At 37.0% G+C, this 26,193-nt stretch overlaps 1 protein-coding gene across 3 annotated transcripts; it reads right to left on the minus strand.

Moving 5' to 3' along the window:
- Positions 1-375: 375 nt before the first annotated feature.
- Positions 376-25,111, minus strand: MLC1 (modulator of VRAC current 1). 3 transcript variants are annotated; one of them, XM_030480289.1, is made up of 14 exons: positions 25,002-25,111; positions 24,468-24,605; positions 23,561-23,744; positions 21,334-21,423; positions 19,184-19,237; positions 18,997-19,098; positions 13,121-13,222; positions 12,115-12,186; positions 11,526-11,642; positions 10,557-10,613; positions 9,337-9,459; positions 7,722-7,889; positions 3,775-6,062; positions 376-2,592 (listed from the first exon to the last, which is right to left on the minus strand). In XM_030480289.1, exons 3-13 carry the CDS (start codon positions 23,738-23,740, stop codon positions 5,988-5,990), a joined length of 1,140 nt encoding a protein of 379 aa, XP_030336149.1. In that variant the 5' UTR covers positions 23,741-23,744; positions 24,468-24,605; positions 25,002-25,111; the 3' UTR covers positions 376-2,592; positions 3,775-5,987. The 3 variants fall into 3 exon arrangements, with proteins under 3 accessions (XP_030336149.1, XP_030336147.1, XP_030336150.1); XM_030480287.1 differs by having other exon boundaries at positions 24,912-25,111; XM_030480290.1 differs by lacking the exons at positions 24,468-24,605; positions 25,002-25,111 and adding an exon at positions 24,289-24,460.
- Positions 25,112-26,193: the final 1,082 nt, after the last annotated feature.

Here is a 26,193-nt window from a genome sequence, read left to right on the forward strand (position 1 = left end):
TTCATGCTTACACATTGTGACTATGAAACAAGCTCAAGCTACTTTTTTAAATACAATATAGCCCACTGTACTGCCAGAGGAGCTCTTCGTTCCACCTGCTCTCCAGGCAAAATGAAGCTTCACTTATAGAAAATATGCAAAGAACTCCCATTCCATCTCCCATTGTGGACAATAGGGAGAATGACACTGGCTTCTGCAAGTATGTAATATGACAAGGCATGAGCCACAGATGCTGATTTCAGTGGTACAAAAGATCATCTTAACTGCTTAACTGCTGTAAATTGAGCACAAATTTGTCCATCATTACTAGCTCTGTACTTACCCATGCAATTCAATCTGATATATAACACCAGATTCAAGAAGGGCTACACATCCTTTTCATATTTATACATGACTGATTTATTACAAAATTATACATTGAACTGATACAGTGCCAAGTTCTTTCCAGCATAAACGAGTATTTACTGGCATAACTTTCTGCTAGCCTTCAGGTAAATACCTGCTCTGTGTCATGTGTCTCGTTCTCAGCAAAATATGGCCTGTTGTAACTTTAATAGCAAAAAAATCAAAACAACCTCTTCTGATAGGGAGAAAATTAAAGAAAATTAAAGAAACAGTTGTTACAATAAATATTACAGGTAACAAGATACACTTCAAAATAGAAAACCAATAGACAGGTATATAATCTTACCATCAAAGCATGAATGTAATGTGAATTGTTAACACAAGTTGCTTCTTACCACAAGATATTTTTGTTTCCTTAAAAAATAAATAAAAAAAAAAAAACCAAACCACAGTCACATATCAATGTTATCATTTTAAAATCTACCAGGGAAATTTGAGAACACAATAAGGGCAACCCAGAGAATTAAGAAATAGGCAAGAGACTAACAGTTCCTAAGACATTGTGCAATAGCAGCTTTGTGTGCCAGGTTAATTCAAAGTATCTCTGAGCGCAGACAAAACTGATTTTGCTGCCCTGAGTATGAGAAGCCAGGCTGGTCTCACCATAGAGATGCTAAAGCCTTGGCCAGACTGGTTTGTAACTCCTCAGCTGCTTGAGGGCGGAGAAAATGATCACTACTGTGGAAGGAACTACCATTACCTGCAAGCAAGCACCCCAAATACATCACATCATTTACAGAGGGCAAAGATCGCATTCTGTGGCTCTGGAAGAAACACACAGGCCATGAGCTCAGTTGCTACTCAGAGGTGTGCTGCCTTATGTACATTTGCCTACTTTGCCTACAATTAGAACTTGCATTATTTTGCTCTGAAAGAGATACTCCATATTTTCTTTTCCTTCAGACTCTTTCTCTCCAAATCAAAACACAACAAGACATACAGAGGAAGAGGCTGAGTTCTTTAACTTTTGAGGCTCAAGTTGTGTGGTTTTACTTTGAGATCAAGCTGGGATTGATATATTCTACATACACAGTGTTCAGTCTCATGGTTTTCCTTCAGAATAGTATACAGATTAATTTCTTTGCACAGAAAAAGTAGCAAAAAATCTTCTGAGGGAGGCAGGTATTTAAAGCAATACTCATTTATTACCACTGACCTTCCAAGACACCTTCCCAAACAGGCGAACACACATGCTGTGTCCAGCCCATCAATTTCGCTTCCCAGCAGCTACCATAGAATGGTGATGAGGAGCTAGACTACTTCCTCTCTCTTCTGTTCCTTCTGTCACTCGTACCTCATGTTTTCCAAGCAGGACCTACTGGAATTTCTCAGCAGCCCCATATCATCAAGTCCTTTTAAGTAGAAATGCCAAACAAGAAAACTACACTTAAACACTTTGTGCTTATTACTGCTATGAGATTTTCTCATCCACACTAGAGAGGTTGTTGAGGAACCCTACCATTCTTCCCAGGATCTTCACAATAATTACAATGCAGGGCATCCTTTCCATCCTCCAGCTTCTTGTACAAGGAAGCCTTTTCTCCACTCTTTTTCCATAAACTTTTCTGAATTACTGGGTACAACCCACAGCTGCTAAAGATTTTCTTTTCCCAAAATTAGAATCATTACAATCACAGAATGGTTTAGGTTAGAAGGGACCTTTAAGGATCATCTAGTTCCAAGTTAGATTGCTGAAAGCTACATGCATTATTAAAGGAAAAGAAAAAAAAAAAGAAGAAAAAAAAAGGGTAAATGAGCAGCAGAACATAATTTAAACCAGAGCTACTGGCAAAGAGTACATATCCTCAGAACTGAGCCTGGGTGAGTCAAGGCCTCTGTCCAGAAAAACAAGCTCCAGAATACTTGATATTAATCCTGGTTATTTGTTAAATGGTGAGCCTGGGAACAAACAAGAACCAGCCGTGATCCCTGCGCTGTCAACAGAGGCCTGTGGGAAAGACAGGCTACACCCTATACAGACACTACAGAGGTACAGAGGTAGGAGATACGGAGGTAGGAGTCACTTCATCAGCATCTCCCCTCTCGTGGCACTTCTGTAAACATGCAATGTTGTGGCAACCTCTAGCAACTCAAGCCCTGGAGATGCACGTGGCCTTTTGTAGGTGCCAGAAAGCAGAGCTGGTAGTACACGAACGCATTTCCAAGTTCCTTCTGGATGCCCAAAGTCTGGTGGCATAAAGAACAGAACCATGCAGTACAAAACAGCAAATCATTCGATGCACAGTGTGTTTTCAAACTCATATTCTCTTTCCAGAACATACAGGTGGTAAGAAAACCTACAAACTCTTGGTATCTGGATGTCAGCCTCCATGGTTCACTATAAGCATAGGAGAAAAGGACAGGGCCTTTTTAAACCTAAACACTCCGCCCTTTCTTTGAGGAAATGGCTGCTACAAAGCATCTATATAAAAGGTGCTTCCTGGATTAGAAGTGTCCTTGGCAGTGGTTTTGGCAGGGGTAGAGTTAATTTTCTTCATAGTAGCTGGTATGGGACCATGTTTTGGATTTGTTCTGGAAACAGTGCTGATATCACAGCGATGTTATCACTGCTGCTGAGCAGTGCTTACACAGAGCCAAGGCCTTTCCTGCTCCTCACACCACCCCACCAGCAAGCAGGCTGGGGGTGCACAAGGAGCTGGGAGGGGACACAGCCGGGACAACTGACCCCAACTGACCCCAGGGATATCCCACACCGCATGGTGTCATGCTCAGCATGTAAAGCTGGGGGAAGAAGAAGAAAGGGTGGGGATATTGGGAGTGATGGCGTTTGTCTTCCCAAGTAACCGTTACACATGATGGAGCCCTGCTACCCTGCAGATGGCTGAACACCTGCCTGAACATGGGCAGTGGTAAATGGATTCCTTGTTTTGCTTTCCTTGTGCACACGGCTTTTGCTTTACCTGTTAAACTGCCTTTATCTCAACCCACGAGTTTTCTCACTTTTACTCTTCCAATTCCCTTCCCCATCCCACCAGGGGAGAGTGAGTGATCGGCTGAGTGGGGCTGAGCTGCTGACTGGGGTTAAACCACGACAAGGAGCTATATTAGATTTTAAAAGATTTTTCTGCAGAAACAGTTCGTCTTTACGTGACAGAAAAGAATCATTATAACCTGTTTACTAAAGAGGATGTAACTTTTGAACAAATGAAACAGAAAGGTTAAGCAGAAAATAAATGTTAAAAAACTACTCCTAGGAAAACTCCAGTAAGCATTACATAAGGGTATTTTATACCTGTAGACCTCTCCTTCTTGAAAAAGGAAGTATAAAAAATAAGTTTTGCTTATATTTGATGGTCATAACTTAATATTAACAAAACACTGATTAGAAAGTAATTGGCCAATACAAACTGTTTTCATGGGCACTTCTTTCTTCACTGCTTAAAGCTAGCAGGCATGATTTTCTTTTTGCATGGATCTGATTCATCGTAACACATCCAGCTCTATCATTGTTATTTCATTCCTTGGCTGTTTTCCCTATAAATATCAAGACAGAAAAACGATTTACTGTGAAATATCTCAGACTAACATTAAACAGGTAATACCAGGTAAGGGAGAAAAAAAATAATCGAAACCCCATCTTTTGAAGATACTTCATGTAAGATACTACTATTTATAAAATGGATGATACTAACATTTTCTTCTATCAGTTTCTCCCTGAGGGACTTCCCACTCAGTAACAAACAAAAGTACTTCTAACATTTGAAAAAAAAACAGGAAATCATTATAACCTCACTGCGTTGCCAGGGAAGCCTGACTACTCCAGTTTCTGAAACTAATTTAGATTTCATTATTTTCATCTCATGAACTCTCTTCAGAAACACAAGACCTAGATCACAAAACACGAAAGTTTTTATTTCAGAAACGCCTAGCTCCAACTATAATTGACAGTGATCTACACACAAACCGATTACATGGTCGGTCTAAAGTTGTAAGTCCTGGTAAGATCATGTACAAGTCTACTTTTTGAAACAGGGAAGGGGCATATGGCCAAGGCAAAACAGGCAAGGAATACGATGAAAAGCGAGAAAGGAAGTACTAACAAAAGACAAATACACTGTTGATCTATCTCCAGTGAGGTAGAAGTCCAATTTTACCTCCAGTTGGTATGAAGTCACATCCAAGATCTTAAAGAGGGCCACTATGAGTTTGCAGTGTGCTAAACTGGCTAATCAGCAGGAACCTGTTTTTGTTTTTTAATTGATAAATTTTCTGCAAGTTTAATCAGATAGCAGCCATGGCTAGCACAAGGGAAGAGGTCAGAGGAGACAAGCCCTTTCAGCATTGAGTCAGATTAGCTCATTCGCCTTGTAAAAATCTCCCCTTTCAGCTGCTGGAGGGGAATGGTATACGTACTCTTAAGAAGCCTGCATAATACATAGTATTCTCTATGTATTAAAGTGTCATAATAATTGTCAGTTTTCCTCAAACCAAAAGAAACATATTAGTGTACCTGAAGTGCTCTGCATTGCACATACCTTCCTATTTCCCCTTCCTAAAAGCAAAGAGGTAAGCTCTGCAGTATGCTCTGAAAAAATTATTTGGGTTAGTTAAAAAATAATGAATTTCAATGTCTAGAATCTCTCATAAACCATCAATAAAATGATAAAAACAGAAAAACAATGAAAAAACCCACCACCTTGTCAGCAGCTATCTCCCTAGTTACATCAAAAAGTCTATTAACATAGAAATGTCTATAGCACTTGAAATCTACAAGATCATACATATAATTCAACTAGGAGGAAAACCGCAGCCTGTATGGCGGATATCCCTTGTCTAAGACCAGTTAGGTTATGTAAGTTTTAAAGATAGCTAGGAAAACAGATAAATGAAAAGTAACATACCAAAAAAAATTTTTCATATATGAAAATACTCTTTCAATATCTGTATTATCTCCTCTTATTTGGCCAATTGCTTCTATTTGTTTTTCTGGGTGTTTTTTTGGCTAGCAGATGTTGCACTTGTGCTTTCAGTAAAAGCCCCTTCCCCCTTTAACAGTCCGGAAATGGAAGCTTAATGGGAAAGAATATTCTGCTTTCACCTTTCCAATTCAAATGTCAACCCACAGTCTTGAATTTACACATAATACTTTTATTTATATAAAAGCAATGAGATGCAAAACAACTTTACAACTCCTACAAAAGTGAAGTATAAGCAAAAATATCAATCATGACTTGTACTCATAACTTTACAAAAGCATTTATCAGTTACACTGACTGCATAACTGCAGTTATAACAATCTCTTGCAAACATATGAAGCCTACTACATATTGCCATATTTTACTTTGCCATCAGCATAAATCCATGACTCATTACCTTTTTCCTAAAGGTATCTTCTAAAGCAACACTAGAATACAGATACCAACAGAAGACAGATGCGTTAAACATATTACCAACATATTTCAAAAGTATTAGAGAGACACATTATTTACTGTATTATTCCTTGGTTTCTACTGCTGTAACTATATTGCTGATAATATACTGAAAAGTTTTTAAGCCTCAATTCAAACAGCTGATTTACTGTATTGGATTGTACTATATAGTCTGTGTTTGCAGAATCCAAATTACTGAGCCATCTGCACCACAACTGCTTTCCAGGCTTTGTCTTTATCAAAATCCTTTAAGGTATTACTGGAAACCTGAAAGTAAACAAATTTCAGACAAATGGAAACGTGAAACATTGCTTTGGTTAAAAACCAAAGTTCAAGCAAATACATATAAGAGAGAAGCTAGGGGAATGTAAACATGAATAGTTACAGAGCTGTTAGATTATTCTATGCATTGTAAACTGCATATTTTTGTATATTACATAGCATACATTTATGATATAAAATTTAATAGTGTAAATTGCATTATACTTGAGACATTTGGGTCAAACAAGCAAATAGGCCAAATTCCTATTTTAAACGCGTAACTTGAGCCATTTTTTCAAATTTTTTGCCAAAATGTGACTGAAAGCACTAGCACCTAGATCTCTAAACCCAAAGTCAGAAGTAGTCCCTGCAGTGCAACTGAAGAAAGATTTACCTACATACATGCAAGCAAGCTAAGGTCTTGCCTAAGAACACAGGCTTCTGAGAAGCCAGCAGGACTAACAACTTCACCCGTAACATTATTCACATGTTTAAATACTAAAAGGTAAGCAAAAAGATGTTGCTTTTCTGGACAACGTACTCCTTTTAGCATTTAACTCACACCCAATTTCTCAGTGACTCACAAACTAGGAATACTTAGGGAAATAATCCCCCAAATAAATCTATTTAGCTGTGCCATGCCCTACATTCCAAACTGTGACTTGCAGCAATGCTTCATCTTTCATACAGAACATAATTCTCAGGACTCAGATCCAGAACACAGGCAAGCTACACCAAATGCTCTCAGCAACCTGACGGGACATAAATCCACAGCTTCCACTTTCCGTTACCAGCTGTATAATGACTTGACTGAATTTCAGTCCCTGTTCCCAATGCTTTCTATCCAGTGCTGTTTCAAGGCAGATGCTCTTTCTAGCACAGGGACTGAATCCAGCACACTCTCTAGTGCTGGGCCACGCAGTAAGCATCCAGCTAACTTGAGTTACTCTCCCCTAGTCTTTAAGGATATGGCGCTTTGCTCCATACAGCAGAGGTGAGGAAAGCCCAAGGGCTACAGTGCTGCGCTAGGAGATGGATGTAGTTAACCTATGCATGCTGAAGAAAGCTGGGTTCCCCCACCCCCTGAAATAGCACTCTAGCCCTGAATGTAAAGTGGTAACAGTAATACTGGCACCACCATGCTCTAAAAAAGTATTTGCCATATCTGTATCTGGAAGGGTAGCTTGAACATGTAAATGCAGGAGGGAAATAGAAGGAAATATCAATTCCTGTCTTGAGACCTGGGCTTCCAGGCATGCCTAAAATATCTGCTCGCATTTAAAGTCCATTCCTTTCTTACTAGATGGCTAAAAATAAATAGCCATTATGGATCTGTGGAGTAGGACTATCATTTTATCTTAGTACAGTGACGAACATCGACTCTAAGTGGGAGCCCATACTACAAAAAAGAACAAAATGGGGGTTTAACCTTACAGCCATTTTTCTTTTAACAGGACTTGTCACAGATTTACAGCTATTGTGTCTGTCATGCCCCAGTTACCATTTAACCAGAAATATATTATCTCTTTATTACAAAATTCACCAGTGCATTAACATTTTCACAGTCTTACAGACCAGCTTTTCAGTGTGATCTGAATTAAGTAACACAAAACATTACAAAAAACATACAGATTTTTAGACTTTATTATGGGTATAAATACATACCTCTGTTGTTCTGAATTCCTGTTTTTTAACCTGTGATGCTGTCCATGACGAATCATGTAGTTTCATTTTTGTCTTATAATTTACACACTGTATTACAGTTCCAATAGTAAGGCATGCCTGAATCAGCAGCATCAACATCAGAAGCAACAGGAGTACATCATACGATTGCTGAAAACAGATAAGAATATGCTGTTAACTACTTCAGTAAAATATTTTCTGCTGTTCCCACCTCCATATTCTTGGGATTTGTATCTAGATTTCATTTTTTAACTCAAATTATAATTTACATCTTATTTCAGCATGAAGCTTCAATTAAAATTTGAATGCCTGAGTTTGCTCAAAGTAGAACAGATCAATAATTTTTAGCAAAATGTTAATTTGACAAATGACCTTTTCCTCTAGAAATAGAACAGAATTGAGGAAACCATTCTCTAAAATATAGTCTCGCTGCTGGTTCTGTCCTGAGCAATGTCACAGCTGGCCCTGTGCCTTGCTGGCTCTGACCCTACCCTGCTGACCTGAATTCCTGGCTGAAGTTGGATCTGCCGCACTACTATGAACTTGTCTGGCAATCTCTGAACTATTGGCTGAACCTGGTTGCCGTGTCCAGACCTGCCTTGTTTTTATTTTTTGGGTACTGTAGGACTGCACTCCTTGCAACGAGGTCATTGCCCTTGTCTGCCTTGCTGTCACCTTCTGCTCCATTGTTCACCGTCCTTTGCAGAGCAGCCCACTCTTGCTGCATTCAGACAAGAAGTAGCCTAAGAATGTAAGAAATGGTCTGCAGGGTCACACCAACTGTCCAGTCTTCTGTCTCCAACATGTGCAACAGGAGAAGCTACTTATAGAGAACATGTAAGTTGTGGCCGCTTCCTGAGGTCCAACAAGACGTTATGCTCCTCCAGTAACAGAACAGGATCACATACTCAAAAGCTGGTTTTCCAACCCCTAAGATCTCAGTTTAATAAACATTTTCTCTCTCCTAAAATTACAAGACTACTTAAGGACTACTGGGTACTATGAGTCAAGACTCTTACTGACACCACTTTAACCCCCACAAATGCTCCTTTGGCCATAATTTTTTTGCAAAGTGTTTTGCTAAACACTTTGATGATAAAGCCCTAGAAAGCTCTTCAGCAATGCACAGGTAACACTTCATAAAGAAATGTTTTAAGATTTGCAAACTTTTTTTCTCCTCTGCCCCAATCCAAGCTTTGAATGAATTCAGGTATAAACTTGCAATCCCAACTGTTGGTAGACATCCTAAGAAATAGGAAAAATATATTCCTCAAGTGAACCCAGAATCTGTAATTTATACACTCTGAATTTATAAAAACCTCAAAGAGTCCAGCATATTACATTTTATTTGTACTGATTCTTTAGAATAATATCCCATTTTTTTAACGCTGTAATTCGGGGGGGGGGGGGGGAGCGGGCAAAAGATTTAACGTACATAAAATTTTATCATTAGTTAAATAAGAGCTTTGAATAATTTCTGTAACATTTTATCAATCTTCATAATGCAGTATCTTGCCTTCTTATACTTCCTAATTCATTCTTGTGTTGCTACTGTAATAGATAGATGTTAATTTTTCAATTGCATAAAAATACATACTTTAACAGCAGGTGGATAATTTTTAAAGATGTCAACAACTTGCATGATACTGAAGGATAAGTATGCAGAAGCAGTAAACAACAACGGAGAGGTAACACTGCTAATGGCAATGAGGACCTCAACCTAAAAAATAAGGTAATAAATGTTAAGAATAAAAACAAGTTAACATTTTGGTTTGTAAGCTATATCCCCTTGAAGTAAGCATAACAGAAGTGTGTAAACGTGCATAAGATTACACATACGAGACTAATATTAAAAGCCATCCACACTGCGTGGAGATACAGAAGCAAGTTTTGAACACATTAAGTTTCCTAGGCAAAACACTGTTGTTTTGTAATTCATTTTCCATTTAATACGGATGATGGGGTTTTTGTTTGATTTTAAAAGGATCTTTTATATGCAGATAGAAGAAGCAATACCCAATTTAGAGAGCCAGCATAGACGCATCATTCAGTTTGTATGCAATAATGAGAATTAACAGCAGATATTGCAGACTTACAACTTAAAATAACTATGTAAATAAGTTGGAGTGCTTTGAGGCAAATATTGTATTGCCATACAATAGCAGCCGAGTTTTCATTCAAATATCATCCCTACCCTACAGGGTCAAATTCTCACTTCAGTTGCAGTCATGCATAATTATTGAATTAAATATGGTTGCGTGACTATTACTTTGAACAGATGTTTTAAGGAGGCCTAACTACACATCTGGGACAGTCAAAGAATAAATGCACTCTACTGAACATTGTTAAACCTTGTTGCTAGACCTGCAGATGAGGAACTTGTTTTAAAATATGTTCTAGGTCCAGAGAAGCCTGCACACCTCATTTTCTTCTTTCAGAAACCACAGCTCATAATGAAAGGAGAATGGAACAGAAAGGACCTCAGCTCAGGAGCATGAAAGTAGTTCTGGTCATACCATGAGGTATGTTGCTTTCCTATCATAGTATCCATTCCCAAGGAGCCAGTTAAAAAAAACCAAACCCAAAACAACAGTCCTTTGAATTATTTTCTAGAATTGGTGGAAATAAGTCTCCAAAAGACATGCTGGATTTCTTTTCAGGAATATCAGCTTACACTCATGCTACATATTTCTGTCACTGTTTGAATAAGTAACTAAAAACAAGTGAGCAAATATGAGGAATGCCCACTTATCACAGGCAAACTTTCTTAGCATTATTCCACTCTAATGACAACATCCAAGAATTTTACACACTTACCAGACATTTACTTGGGTATTCAGCAGCTACGTGACTTGCAATAGCACTTGGAAAGCACTAACAAAAAAGCGTAACAAATATTTACATACTTGACAATTACAAAAATTACAATTGAGTTACAGTGATTCCCATCAGTCACAAAACACATCCTACATTTCCTGAAAAGGTAAAACTATATAGACTTATTATGACAGTATTAGAAATCAATTAGTCAAATGAAGATAAAACTAATCTTCGCTTAACTTGTATTTAATGAGCACCATGTATTAAACCTACACATACTGAAATACGATTATCCTCAAAACCTGACACTTCTACACAAAAATCTAATGAACCATACTGAATTTTGCTAATTCTGAATGTTGAGAAACCTCTTTATTATCTTTTCTACTTCATGCTGAGGGATTTTCCAGATATAGGAGCCATATATAAATCTAATGTTTATTGTCTTCCTTCTCAACTAGTTCAATCTCTGGCAAGCAAGGCAGCACAGCATCTGTTAGAATCCACTGCTCCTAGGTACAGGCTGTTATTAGTGACAATGGTTACCAATCACAGTCTCAGGCTTTTAAGACAGTTAAGGCTGACAGGCTAAAGACAATGTTCTAAGGATTCTACCACGTTGAAACTACACTCAACTTTTATTTTACAGCCTGAAATATTCTAAAACCTAGGATTTGGATATACTTCACTTCTAATATCCTTGTTATACTACTCATTTCTATTTTACTGAACTGAGGACTGAAAATGTATCAGAACAATTTATAAGAACCAAATTATTGTAAATCAAAATAGAACAAGCATATTGCATAAATATATTAAGTCTATTGAAGCACTAATTCATTTGGTAAGCAGCAATTGCCAATTGCTATTAGGGCCAAATAAACATTTCAGTAGAGAAAGGAGAAAAAGAAAGAAAAAAGTCAAAGACATTGTTTTAAAAGAGTACCTTCATTTTGCACTACTTACAGCAACTAAGATCCAAAAGAATGTTACTGAAAGATATGGACCTGAGACTAGAACATCCATATTCAAAGCAATTATTCCACCAAATACTGATGAAATTCCTATAATCACCTCAATTACCTAAACCAAAGAAGAGCACACAAATTATTGTAAGTGCATTTGAACACCAAATTTCCTATTTGCATATAGAAAGGAACTCACTGGAAGCATAAAATGCATTTGTGCTATTAGCTGTACACGAAGTCAGTGTTCTTCAAATCTAAAATATGGCAAAACTCCACTTGACTTAAGCGCAAATAAGATCAGCTTCATTATACATAATTATACTCTCATTTATTAGCTCCACTGAACAGCTCCATTTATACTATTTATCCTTAAGTCATTAAGTTGTTTCCTTCCTATTATACATGGCAGTTATATTTATCTCGTAATATTCTAAAAGGGAATATTTTAAGATACATCTCTCATTTCTGTCCTTAGTTTAAAAATCTTACACTATTTTTTTTTTTTTTTTTTGCTGGCTTTAAAGCAGCTTAGCACTTAGGAAGATGAAAGAACAAATTGACTTAATGAAAGAAAACACTTTTCTTACTGAGTATGACTTCAGAATTCGAGTAGGAAAGCTGACATTGCTCAAAACGATTGTACTGTCATATGCAGTATTCTAGAGGGGAATAAAAAAATCATGATCAAAAACTACACAAAGCAATACATTTCTTTCTAATATCCTGTACAACCTGTTATAGTCCCTAACAGTGGCATGCAATGTCTGGTTGGCCCATGAGAGCTGACAGTGACGCACCATTGTGTTCACCAGTGACAGACCACATCAGTCACATTAAAACAAATAAGGTAGTCCCAGATTAGCTGTTATACAACCACCATTCAACAATCAAATATTGTCATCTTGTCTCCCTTTTCCAGCTTCAATACACATACTTTCTTCCTGAGCCTTCAGATTTTACTGATGTGGTTAAGCAGTGACTGAAGGAGGTCAGGACACTAGATGACTTTTATCTAGCAAGCAATGTTTCCACTGGAACACAAAATGGCATGGCACATTTGCTTCATTATTACCTAAAAGAACTACTGCCGTGGAAAAATGAGGGTGGAATTTGGGAGAGCACTTGTGACTAAAGAAATTTCTACCTATTGCTCCAAATCCTGAGGCAATATTCATCGTGGTATACACGATGAATACTATCTCCACCTCAGGCTTCAAAAAGGCATTGCTTGCATAAATACAAGTCGCGCTACTCTAGTGTTTCATACAGCATTAAGTTTTGCTCTACAGAACAGAAATAAAACATTTGCCATGCCACAAGATATTCAAAGAACCCTATACTATATAATTTCAACAAGATATTTTGCAGAGGGCCCATTATACTGCTAAAGATAGACGAGACTATTACTTTTTAGTACAGTACTTTTATTTATTGATCAAATCTAGTTTAACCACATAATCTGAAGTATATACTGGAGTTGCCAGTAACTTGTTGAAGTATGTAATACAGTACAATCAAATACTTGTTAACACACAAAAAAATAAACCCAGAAAGACATTTTTAAAGACATTTTGAATCCTTAAAGATACCTACTTTCTTTCTCGTACAGCAGTCTTCAGTAGACCTAGCTGAAATGATCACAGTAGTTGCCATGAAAATTTCCAGCAGAATAAGTAGAATCAAGTTGAAATTTATCTGTCAGTAAAATCCCAGACATAAATGAGTTACATCTTTTATGCTAAAAATAAAGGAGGGGGAAGGGTCTAGCAGGATCTAGCAGGCTGTTTATTTTCTGTGACATTCAGACATATCTATTAATTAAATACCTTGCTGTTTTCTTTGCTCTTGATGAATTTCTAGGACAACACTTATGTGTCTACATTATACCCAGAATGCCTATCCTAAGAAATTAATGTTTATTTGAATATTCTGCCTGAAGATTTTATCACTGTCTTCCAGTATAGCACTTAATGACAAGGGGGTGATTGCTGGGTACATCTGCGTTTTGCAGGACCTTCCCTGTGAAACCAGAACACTGCAGGAAATCATGGAAGATTCACAGGAACAGAAAGAGGACAAATGAGCAAGCCTGAGCAGCCCTGGTGCTAAGGCAATCCACTGCACAGGCAAAAGAGGATCACAGGCTCCCAACCCCTATGCTTTAATCCAAGTGCTGCGATACACTGTCTAATGCTGAATGAATGCACAATCCAAGGAACTGGTCCAAGAATCCCAGGTCTGTGCTCTACCTAGTCCTAGTAGAACCCTGATGAATACTCTTAGTGGCTTCATAACCTTTGCAGGTCTAACAGACTACAATATTGTACAGAAACATGGATGCTGCCATTCTTCCTGACATCTTGCTCATCTTCCAGAGACAAATAAGTGAATGTAATACCTAGTATTTCTCTTGGTTCCTTATTATCTCATGAAAAAGAGGTAGATACATGGGCTGAATCATCTTCTAGAGGCACACAAGTTAGGCAGTAGAATCTCCCTCTTGTCTTCAAAACTACCATGTTTTTCCACTGGCAGCCCAAGAAAACATTTGATGGTTAGGTCAGGCCATTGGGCAAAGCACCAAAAGTTTAGGGAGAACTAGCTCCATCCAGAACCTATACAATTACAGCAAACCACTGTTCAACAACTTTTAGAACAGAATTAGATTGTTCCTTCATGTCAGACCTGCTTTGTAGATGACTGAATCTCAGTTTTTCTTCAGCACGTATCTTGCAGCACACATTTTTTGAAAAAGAACATAAGTGGCAGATTTGAGAGGCTTTTTGGGGCACTGAAAATCATCCTTCTCAGGAAATCATAATTAGAGCTACGTACCTTGCAGTACACAACACAATATACAGTTGTATTAGAGCCATAAACAGCAATAAATGTCATAGTGGTAAGCTTCTAGGGAAAGTGCACGAAGAAAAAAGACATTATTTGGCAAAAGAAGACGTGTCAAACATGTGGCCTGCAGAATAATTTAATCCAGCATGTAAATTCCTATGATTTGGATGTGTTTTGACACATAGTGCCAGTACTGACGTGGGTTGGCAAGGCCACACTGTACGGTGCAGTGCCAGGTGGACATACAAGTTTGAGTCCAGAAGCATTGTAACTACATGGATTGACTAGCTCCTCTAGTGCTATCTATAAGAAGCAAATAACAGAAATTGGAAAAGTAACAGTAAATAAATTAGATTTTTTAATTTAACTTTTATCTTTCCAGCATGTTTTTTCTGATATGGCACGTCTAGAGTATCAGAAAGAGCCTTTCACTCATAAAATTAGTTCAATGCCTCTAGACAGAAATGAAAATATCTCCGGTTTTGGAGTTTAGGTGGTTTTGTTGTTCTGGGTTTTTTCTGAACAGAAATACAACTAAAGCTAGAAGTAGCTTTTTATACCATCTGTAACAGTGGGAAATTCAATGTTACATTTTTAAGCACTAAAGAAAATTCTCTCTACAACTGCCACTGTACATAAAATCTACCACGGTACATAAAATCTACCACCGGATACAGAGAATCAAGTAAGCTGTGTCCCTAATCCTCTTCCATGACTAAGGAAAATGCAAGTGCAACTGGCTAGAAAGCAGTAGATTAGCAAAACCTTAATCCAACTTGCTCTGACTCTGCACCAGGTATTAAAAACATGGTTCTCTAAAACTGTATGAAAAGGTTGAATTAAATTTCAAATTTAAATCATTTAAAGTTCAATATAGTTGCTTAAATGCATACTTTAACACAACTTAAGATATCCTACAGACGTTTGAAGACATCTGCACAGGTCTGACAAATAACAAGTGACCTAAAGGAGTCTGATCTGATGCCTTCTTGGACCAGTGGCTGGAGCAAGGCAGGACAAGTGAGCACATACTTAACGGAGACAAACGTTTATGGTTAGGTAACCAAATTAAGCACCTACATTCCAGTATCTGTGTGAACCAACATTGCCTACGCTTCCACTACTGCCAGTGGAGACCTAGTCTACACACACAAGAGAGGAAATCACAAAAGCTACTGGACAAACCAGTTGCTAGAGGTGAGGTTCAATTATACTGGCTGCTAATGTCATTTGAAATACCCGAGCATATTGAACGTGTCTGCATGAATAGGATGTATGACACAAGATTGATGGGACAATCCCACCTACCCAGAGTAGAAGAAGTAGTCAGGCAGAATATCTCACAGCATTTTTAAAATGAGAGATGTCTAAGTTCAGGCCACAGAATCCTGCCTTAGCCATCTACACGGAGGCAAACAAGACTGTATTGCAAAGTCCCAATGACTGTATCATCTCAACTATAATGGAGGTACAGACACTTAACTAGTGAGGAGACAATAAATGTATGTACTCAATTTGGAGTTAATTTGAATCCTGTTTAAGATCTAAACACTTTCAGTTGCAGTGGCCAGCATGAACAAGGTTCCACTCATTTTTGTCCATCAGGCTTCTTACCCTGAGAGCTGGGAAGGAATAGAATGGCAGCAGAGACAGTTTGTACCTTTTACCCTTCGTATCCTTCACATCGATAGCATACTAACTACAGAACTGCATCCTACTGGAAGGGTGTCACACAGTCACAACCTAGGACGTGGCTTGTATCATGCCTTCCATTTATCCATCTAATTTTGTAGAGTTATCAATCCACACTAATGAGGAATTCCCCAGGTCCTTTATAAAGGGGGTGGGGAGGGCGTTAAATGTGAATTGCCTTAATTGGGTAAACTTAACCTTTTTATGAGTTTTACTGCTTTTAAACTACTGGCAGTGATTTCACATCAGAACAAGTACTATTTCGTGTGCAGTTTCCCATGGGGATGGAAAATAAATACGATGATGAAAGAACCGTTAGAGATGGTATCCTACATTTTCTTTGTACCACAAGGGTAATGGAAAACAGCTGGCAGTGAGCTGCCAAACAGCGAGACTGTCTCACTGAAACAGGATCCTTCAAAGAGGAGAGTCAGCACCATGAGTAACTCTTAACTCAAAGTTTCAAAAATCTTCAGAGCCAGCTTTGGACAGTTATCCTGACATATCTTTATTCAGTGATCAATGACATGGCATGGACATGCAATAGGCAGTGAAAAGAATTAAAACCACATAACCAAGGATCATCGTCTTGTGGATGTTATTGCAGATAACTAACATTTGCCACAGAGAGAATTTGCCTTGTTATAAATTAAATGTTTGTCACTTTTCCAGTCGAATATAATCTTTGTTCAAATGGTTTGATCTGCCTTGAAAATACAAAAGCTCTTAATATTTAAAAATAGAAAATGCAAATTTTTATGCAATCTAAAAACTACTCACTTCAAAAGTATGCAGCTAAAGTTTAGCTCTTACACACACGGCCAGCTCAAAGCTTCTCAAGAGCATAAGCAAAATTGATTTTATCACACTGGGACTCATGACAAAGAAACTACTGTGGTGGCAAAATGCATCCCTTGGGTCCACCTTTCCTGGGCAGACATAGCCCTCCACTGTCCCAACAGCACAGTGATCCTGTCTGAGGTGGAAGGAATGCAAAGGGTCTGGTAGTCTCCAGTAATACTTCTCTGCTGTTTTCTCCCAGAGTGCTTGGACTGGTTTCTAGTGTTTGAACTCTCTACCAAGAAAGGGAGGGAAAAGGAAAAGGCAGTACCCCCATGTTTTCTTGTACGTAATTAATTCAGCTCCAACAGCTTAAGACACTTGAGTGGGCAAATGCATGAACTGCTACACTAGCAATAGGCTAGGAAAGGCTGTGCAAAGAATTGACTGGTGTAAACTGTCCTGAGATGCACACAGAACCCAGCAGGCCATGACTCTGTCCCATTAAACGCAGGGCAAAACTGTCCACATGTAAAGCCAGTGCTACTTGAATTCAAGTGATCTGACTGTGTAGAGTGCTAAATCTCCACAGCACTCCATCTCTCTGAAAATTAGGCCAGGTGCATAGACAGACATGTGAAGCTAAACTTAGTTATCTAATTCAAAAAACAGGCTTGTAAGTATTGGCCTAATATACCGCATTTTCTAAGGGAAAGTAATCACAGTTAAATTAAAAGTTTAGCTTCTGTGATGTTATTAAAATAGCACAAATAACTCCAAAGCAAACTCTATCTCTGCACTGTTTTCTTATGAGAAAAGTCTTTTGTTACTAACACTAATTCAGGTTTGCTATATTATTATAGGGAACCATTATTACTGCCGAGCATTTAGTATCTACAACAGCTGATATGATGGGAGAAGTGAACAACAGCACGAGAGCAGTCATTAACCTTTATATGAAATGCATGACAGCGTATTGAGTACTGTTCTTCTGTGATAGTCTATTATGAATATTCATCAATAATACTGATAATACCTATCACTACGTTATTTACTCATATATGTAGTATTCTTACGTAGTACAGAGGTCTCAGAACATTTTATCATGGGGGAAAAAAAGGAAAAGGAAAAGGAAAAGGAAAAGGAAAAGGAAAAGGAAAAGGAAAAGGAAAAGGAAAAGGAAAAGGAAAAGGAAAAGGAAAAGGAAAAGGAAAAAAAGAAAAAGAAAAAAGGAAAAAGGAAAAAGAAAAAGAAAAAGAAAAAGAAAAAGAAAAAGAAAAAGAAAAAGAAAAAGAAAAAAAAAGAAAAAGAAAAAGAAAAAGAAAAAGAAAAAGAAAAAGAAAAAGAAAAAGAAAAAGAAAAAGAAAAAGAAAAAGAAAAAGAAAAAGAAAAAAGAAAGGAAACAACAAAACCACACCGTAGTTCTGTTTTGCTCTGACTACCAAAGCCTGTGACTCAAATCCAGTGAACTCTTCCCAGCATGAATTATGTGTGCTTCAAATGACATAACTGCCGCATTCTCTTTGTTGACGATGTGTAAGAAAAATGTTCATCAAAAGTTTCTTTCCTGGTGGCCTCACAAGCAAAGCTATCCATTACAGAAAATCCAGGAAAAGATTATGTTTAATCTGATAATTAAATGTCCAGAAGCAGCAGTGTTTGGACATTTCAGTACAATCCAGCCGTAAAAGCTGGCTAATCTGCAGATGAGCTACTAACTCATTTTCAATTTTCTCTTCTGACCCCATTCTTTCAAAACACAAAACCAAACAAAAATAAACACACCAAAACTTGCTATAGTCAACAGAAAAATAAAGTCAGTGAATAAAACTGGATCACATTTGAAGATTTAATTCATGTTTTTGAACTTTGAATACAAGACAAGAAAGTTGTTTCCATATTAATCTCCTCTAAGTTAGCTCCACCATGTGTCTTTTAGCCATGTGAGTTTTCATCTCCGATGTCAAGTTTCCAATCTCGCCTTACTCAGAAAAGTAAAGTTACTGCTAGATGATCTCTCCTCACAGACTAAAGCAGGAATATCGGGGTATTGACAACAACATAATTACATGTGATATCCACCCACCTCCCCCCACCTTTTTTTAACAAAGATAAATGTAGCATAATTAGGAATTGTTTCAGTAACTTACATTTATAGCTGATGGATTGAGGACGAGTTTGCATCCAAACCAAATTAAACATGTTGTTGTAACAGCAAATGTAGAGACAAACAAAATTTGAAAACTGGGTATCTGAAAAACAGTTTCAGAATGGGTTTCTCTCTCATTTTAACCACTGGGGGCAGGGAGGAGATAACTGACAGTAAAATATACTTACCACATTAATTTTATTCCTTGCTATAGCAAAGCTCACAACTGCTGAAGGAATACACTGGAAAAGTGAAAAGAGAAGACTAGTGGGATAATCTGCACAAAGGTTTTTATACATATTTCTATACATATGTTTTATTTAGTCTGAATTCATATTTCAGTTAGAGAAACAGAAGATCACAAACTATGAGGAAAGTTTCACTCTTGTCTGAGCTCATTAATTACAACCGGTGGTATATGAGGATTACAAGAAGTTTAAATATGCCTTCCATATCCCTCAGTTTTGACTAGCTACCCAGAAAAATGTGATGAGTAAAACAAACAGTCTTTCATGAGGCTTTTCCTGCCTTTGTTAGTCTAAATTAACTCTAAAAGGCCTAGAGATCTGCAAGCAGAAGAAAAACACTGCTACTCCCAAACCGGGCCTCCAGATTTTTTTAAACAGACAAAGTCATGGTTGTGTAAGCTAAAATTTGGCCAGTCTCAACGCAGTTCTGAGGAACTTTGTAAAAACTGATCTATTGAGTCAAACTACACTTTAAGATTTGTGCCTGGGATCTCCACCCTGTTCACTAGGAACTGTGTTTCTAAACTTAAGGGCAGAGCTAAATGGAAAAACCATGCATAAGTGAAAAGTTTTACAAAGCAATTTCTCCACCCCTTAGCTATTGCCCACCACAATAGATCTGACACCATTACAGATCCAACTCTTACCTTACACAAATACATAAAGTTGCAACATTCTAATAAGCAAAACAAAAATATATTGAACTAAAAATATTAGAAGTGTTTCACGTTAAATAATGAATCATGTAACAAGGCATTTCTTTACGGATGTCTTTACAGACATCTTTTCACACATCTGAACACTAATGACTTAACAATGTAGCACTATAACTAGATTAATATTAACATCTAAAATTCTTGGCAACACTTCCCTACCTCCTAAATGACCTGTATTTAACATAATTAAAACATCCTTTTATGTCCTGAACACCCTAGGGTCTCTAGAACACTACGTGACTATGTTTAGGCTACCAAATCTTACTACTAGTCAAGATGGTTAAACAAGTCTAGAGAGCAATTCAGCTCATGCTGAACCAGATACTTAGTGGCCAGCTGGCTATACAGCTCTCTAGGCTCTTATAACTCCAACATCGAACTCCAACATCTGGAGTAGGAGCTGTAACACCTTGCTCACATACAGACATCCAAATGTGCACATCTTCATCCACAGCAAGGCATTCAAATCCAATGTGATAACCTTATGCCTCTGCCAGATCTTTGAAAATTCTCAATAAATACAAAGTTCAAAGAGAGAAGATTTAGAGCAGAAAAAAAGACATCTCGGTGACTAATGTTGTAGAGAATAGTGAAGATATTAACATCAAAAATTGCTTCAATTTTATTCTAACACCTCTAGCAGAAACATAAGGAGCAACGCATTCACAGAGCAACTCCTGGGGCTTGTTTAAGTAAAGCATTAGTCTTGCACCTTACTTAAAACAAACCTGCAAATCAAGTTGTGAAAATAACAGTGACAGAACAGAATCCTGCCATGAACAGAGCATGCACATCAGACTCATGCACAAAGATCTGAAGTGTAGATTAAGCATATATAATACAATAAGAAAAAAAAATGAGTCCCTAAAAATATAGTAAAAAATACTGGACTTCGGAAAATGTCAGACATCTTTAATGCACATTTTACTAATAAAATAATAATATTCAAGAAAACTTTAATCTGCTTCAGTACTTGGATATTACAGCAAAATAAACTGAAAAAGTAATACTTTGAAATACAAACTGAAATACATTCTGACAATATTTAGCCAGGAAATTCTCCAAATACATAACAATGCAAAAACTTGTAAAACTTACTTAGAATCCAGCACAGAAAAAACATTCGTGCAGTTAACTACTGTATGCCAGTGGTGAGCTGGTTAACAAAAATGGGAGCACAAACCAGTTGTCTTTATGGCAACTTTTATTCCTTTAACCATGAGATGAAAACTCACTTTATGAATAGAATTAAATCTTCCATGAAGAAAGTTAGTAGTAAAAAGACAAACAGAATAAAAGACAATAAACCCACAAAAATTATTTACTATTGATTTTGCTGTCAAATGGCCACAGCAAATAATTAAGAATGCTTACTGAACCTGCTGCGCAACGTAAGTAATCCATTTCAGATGGAAAAATATTTCCCAGATATAGTGAAAATCCAGACGTGATAAGGAGGCAAGTCTGCAAAGCAACAAATAAATAAATATGAATAAAATATTTTCTAAAAAAGCAACCGGTCAGATAGAAATCAGTAATTTCTTTCAAATTAAGCTACTGATAAACATTTAATAACGTAGTCTTTGTGTGAATAATTTTGAAGAAAAATATCAAAACATGCTGAGTTCTGGATATGATGTTTTGCTGGTTACCAGGACTTAATAATGCACAATATAATCATGTCTGGATCAAGCATTGTGCCGTGACTTGGCAAATACCTAATAAAAGGCTCAAAAGGTAACTGCAGTGTTCAGGGGTAAAAATGTTTCAGAAACCTCAGCTAAGCCTCTACTTTGCATTCCCTGCTTGGCTCCACCAACATTCATTATGCATATGGGCAGCTGGGCAGTTACCAACTAGAACACAGTAACATAAATAATATTAGGATACATTAATGAAGATTTTTCCACCTACATGCCTGCCTTTCCCCAGACTCTCTTCCTGCTTTGCCCCAGTGGCTCACCCATAAATGTTCCAACTCTTGTTCCCTTGCTAACTCTTCTGTTTGTTTCCTAACTATCAGAGTTACAATCTCAGCAATAAATGATCAGTGTATTCAACTAACATTTTTCTTTTCACTTGTCATTTCTAAGTAGGCATTTCTTTGATGTGGGGAAGATGAGAGACAGAATGGCTCTTTCATTTAGGCTTTTTTTTCGTGTTACAAAATTATGGGGGGTCTTTAAAAAGTCCTTGTCGAAAAATGACAGAAAATAAGGGGAGTGTATGTGTGTATATAAGCACACCCAGAGGGAATTCTGGCAGCCTGGAAGAACAGTATTTATAGAATACAACTCGAAATTGTGCTTGAAGCACGGTGAATTGTTCCAACACAAGAACAGCCCGTACTAGCAGCCACGTTGATGTCCCTCTAGAGTTTTAAACTGTTCCCTGAAGTAGAAAGTTCTGTTCACTGTGACTTTTGTTGCTCAGCATGCAGACTTTCTGGACACTGTCCTTCAGAAGAGTTGAGGGAGATTAACTACTTGGGAGAAAAATTAAATTGGAATAGATTGGATTATTTTATTAATAACATCATATTTTCATTTATCCATAAAATTCATGCTTCTTGATAACACGACTTCAGCATAATATGACTTTCAGCAAATTATCACAGAACATCAGTGTCTCAATCATTTGCAACCACTCAGTAAAAAGGAAAAAGCTAACTACAATCAGTTGTCCTTTTCGACAATTAAGTAAAAATTTAATGCAAAAAAGCAGCTCTTCTTTTGCTCTCTTTTTATGTAACTACATCTGAAAGGAAATCTGAAATTTTGCAGATTGACAGAAAGGAAAAAATGTTCAGCTGAGTCCATGAAAATAAGGCAATTCTTTTATTCACTGTGCAAAAACAAGTAATTACTGTATTAACAGTGAAATATTTCAGCTCTTAATAAAAATTACTCTTCAAAACACACAAGCTGACACAAAAAGATCAATTCTAATTACTATAATGAAGTTTAATTAACTTGGCTCGGAACATGAAGAAGCATATGATGTACAGGCAAGTCCTATGATTCTAGCAGTGACACAAAAACTCACATCACCACGACGTTCATGTAAGAAACACAAGTATACACCTCACTACATGAAGATTCTACCAAATAACTACATGACTATGGAACCCTGAAAGATTAATGTGTCAAATAAGTACCATATATATTTTTAATGCCATATTAATTTAATGCCAATACTATCATGGCAAGTAAAGTACTTGTAACAGTTAAAAATATGTTAAAAGAATGCATATGATCAGGATACTTTACATCCTTTACCAACGGGCACTGCTTATATGTACACATGGGTTGATATTTACCATTACCACATTTATTCTCTGTTTATGCTATATAATTAACATAAAGATAAAAATCAGCCTTCATATAGTATCTTTGAGTAGTGCAATTATCCAAAGAATACCATTCATCAATTAAGCATTACATTCTAAGTTTGCTAAATATGCTCCTTTCTGTACAAACATTTAAATTCAATACTATCAGTGATGGAATTCTGAGTCCCCAAACAATGTGGAACAGAACAGATTACTGGGCACTAAGACCTCACCTACATTTTTAAATTTTGTATCATTTAAAGTACTTACTCCCATCAGCAAAGAAAAGATCCATGTTTTGTAACTAAAGCACGGATGCAGCCTTTTTGATAGCTGGAGGTCGCTGGATTTGATATCTGGTATATAATTTCCATTCTCTTGTTTTCCCCGCTCCAAAGTTGGCATCCTGTCATAGCTAAATTCTTCTCTGTAACCTTCTTCCCTGGTCATAACACTTCACAAAGGCAGTTAAATAGTAATAATGGAAATGCAAATGATGACAGAAGACCAAAAATCTAATTCACATACTCAGATCAGTGCTCAACTTGGGGTTGTTTATTTAAAATAAAATAAATAAAAGCAATATTTAGTAATGAGCTGTATTTACATTTCAAAATATGTAACCATTCTAACAACTTACTTGCATACAATACATAAATTACACCCTGTAGCCACAGTTCATAACGATGCAGCATAAATACCAACAAAATGAAAGCTTGTGTATCTGTGATACCACAACAGACTTTTATTTCAAGATCTAAGAACCATTTTGGAGGTGCTTAGTTTAAAGGTGACTCTATCACCAAAATTCTCTTATCACCTTTTTTTTTAATTCTTAAAAAAAACCAAACCAAAACAACAAAACCCCACAAACAACTCTAGGACAGAAAATAAAGTTAAACACTATTAGATATTAACTTCCATTTTATTTTAACACTTCTTATCGGGTATCTAAAATGTCAGACTTCACTGTGAGTCGGATGAACTCATATACTCACAGTAACTTTGCTACAGCAAACTGTTTCTAATTTACCCAGTATCAACCACTTCTTTCATTCACTCAGCCCTTTTTTGTTCATCTCACTGCTTGCCAATCTGTTCAAATACCTTGAGGAGTATCTTATATTAGAATTAAGTTACTGCAGATTTTTCAACAGTTAAAAACCTTCATGCTTACCTTCAACTGAAAAGTTAACTGTCAGTTTAGAACAGTCTTGTGAACACAGCTGCCTGTACACTTTGTGATATTCTCACCGTTCAGTGAGTCATGCTGTCTTTGAAAAGTTCTCTCTTACACTTTGGCTTTCAACAACATCTATTCAGATACGGAACAAAAGCACAGCAAGAACTTCAGTTTAGCCAGGGAACAGGAAAATGCCTCCTGAATTTTAATTAACAGAACACACTAGAAAATGACTGTACTACATTCTCATAGAGCTGCTTCCAAATCAGATCAACAAATTAAAAATTTTTCAAGTCTCTTTTTTATTTGAGTACTACCCCTTACTTGGCATCTTCAGTAAAACCTTCCTCACAGTCTACCAGTTTTAGTTATTCTACCAGCCAGTGATAACAAAATTTAACAATCAGTTCTTGTTTCAAAAGAGCAAACACTACTTACAATGCAGTTTTCCCCTGGAATACACTGCAGATAAAAATTCAAGTATCCCAACAAGTCAGCAGGTTAGAAAGTTAGGAGTTGAAAATCTACCAAGAATATTATCTTCACTGTAGAACTCTATCTTCTTCAACACACACGAGTTTTCTAGAGTGTCCAGACAAACCCTGCACACTCCAATTGCGCTGACATTCATACTTACAGAACACCATGATGACTAAACAATGTATTTTAGCTCTAGCTGGCAGCAGTGACATGCAATGGCCAGTGCACATTGGATCCACTCCTCCTGCTTATTAGGCAATGGGAGAAAAAAAAAGAAAAGAATGCTTTTATCTTGAAGATGTTGGCACCTTGACAGCTACAGCAATGACAGGGTCTTTTGTCCAAACTTTAAACACTTTTGTACCCAGGACACAATTAAATCTTCAGTACTCTGAAGGGCATCACCTTTAAAGTATGCTAGAAAAACTTCAGAACAGCACTACTTCTCAGTTTGTATGGACTGTAGATTTTGCTCTTCTTGTCATGTCAGCCAATACTGAAGGAATATTAAAATGTTATAGTTGTTTTAATAGACTGAAATATGGAAATTAGACACAGCACCAGACACAGCTGTAAACTGTGTTAGGAAAGGGGGCAAAAAGAGTGTAGCCAAGCAAAACTGTCTTAAGTACTTAAGCCCTCTGTTCCTCTGTTTTCAATGAATGCTAGGTACTGGTTCTGGCTCTAACACAAATAACCATTTGTGTTATGATATAAAACAGATATAAAACATAGATATAAAACAGGATCATATTTTATCCCTTTTGACCAATTTACGGAGATCAACTTTTTCTTTTCTACACAAAATTGGTGAGCTATTTGGGTATTTAATTGATCTAATCTCTTTGAATAAGAAGAATTTATAAAGTCCTGTGCCACTGAACAGAACAGGGCTCAAAATCTAGAATTTTTTGTTCACAATTCCAAGTGTTTCAGCCAGCAGTGTACCTGAAAGGCCGCTCTCTCAAGCATGGCACTGCAGCGTTGGCTCTGGCTATGCTGAAATTTCTTCTGCTCCTTTCACTGTGCAGTTCTCAGTATTTGCCATTTTCCTTTTTGCACAGAGCTTCACCACACAATTACTGTACTCTCTGCATTCTACATCAGCGTCAACAAAAACCACTTAAACTTCACAGTTCAGTTTCTACTCCAAAAATCTTCTGGGCCACTTATTTTCAGTTCGCTTCATTTCATGTTCTTGATTCCATAAAAGGTCTTGGGTCATTTTTGTGTATACACA

The sequence above is a fragment of the Strigops habroptila genome, chromosome 3 (assembly GCF_004027225.2).
Source record: "Strigops habroptila isolate Jane chromosome 3, bStrHab1.2.pri, whole genome shotgun sequence".
Taxonomy (NCBI): Eukaryota; Metazoa; Chordata; class Aves; order Psittaciformes; family Psittacidae; genus Strigops; species Strigops habroptila.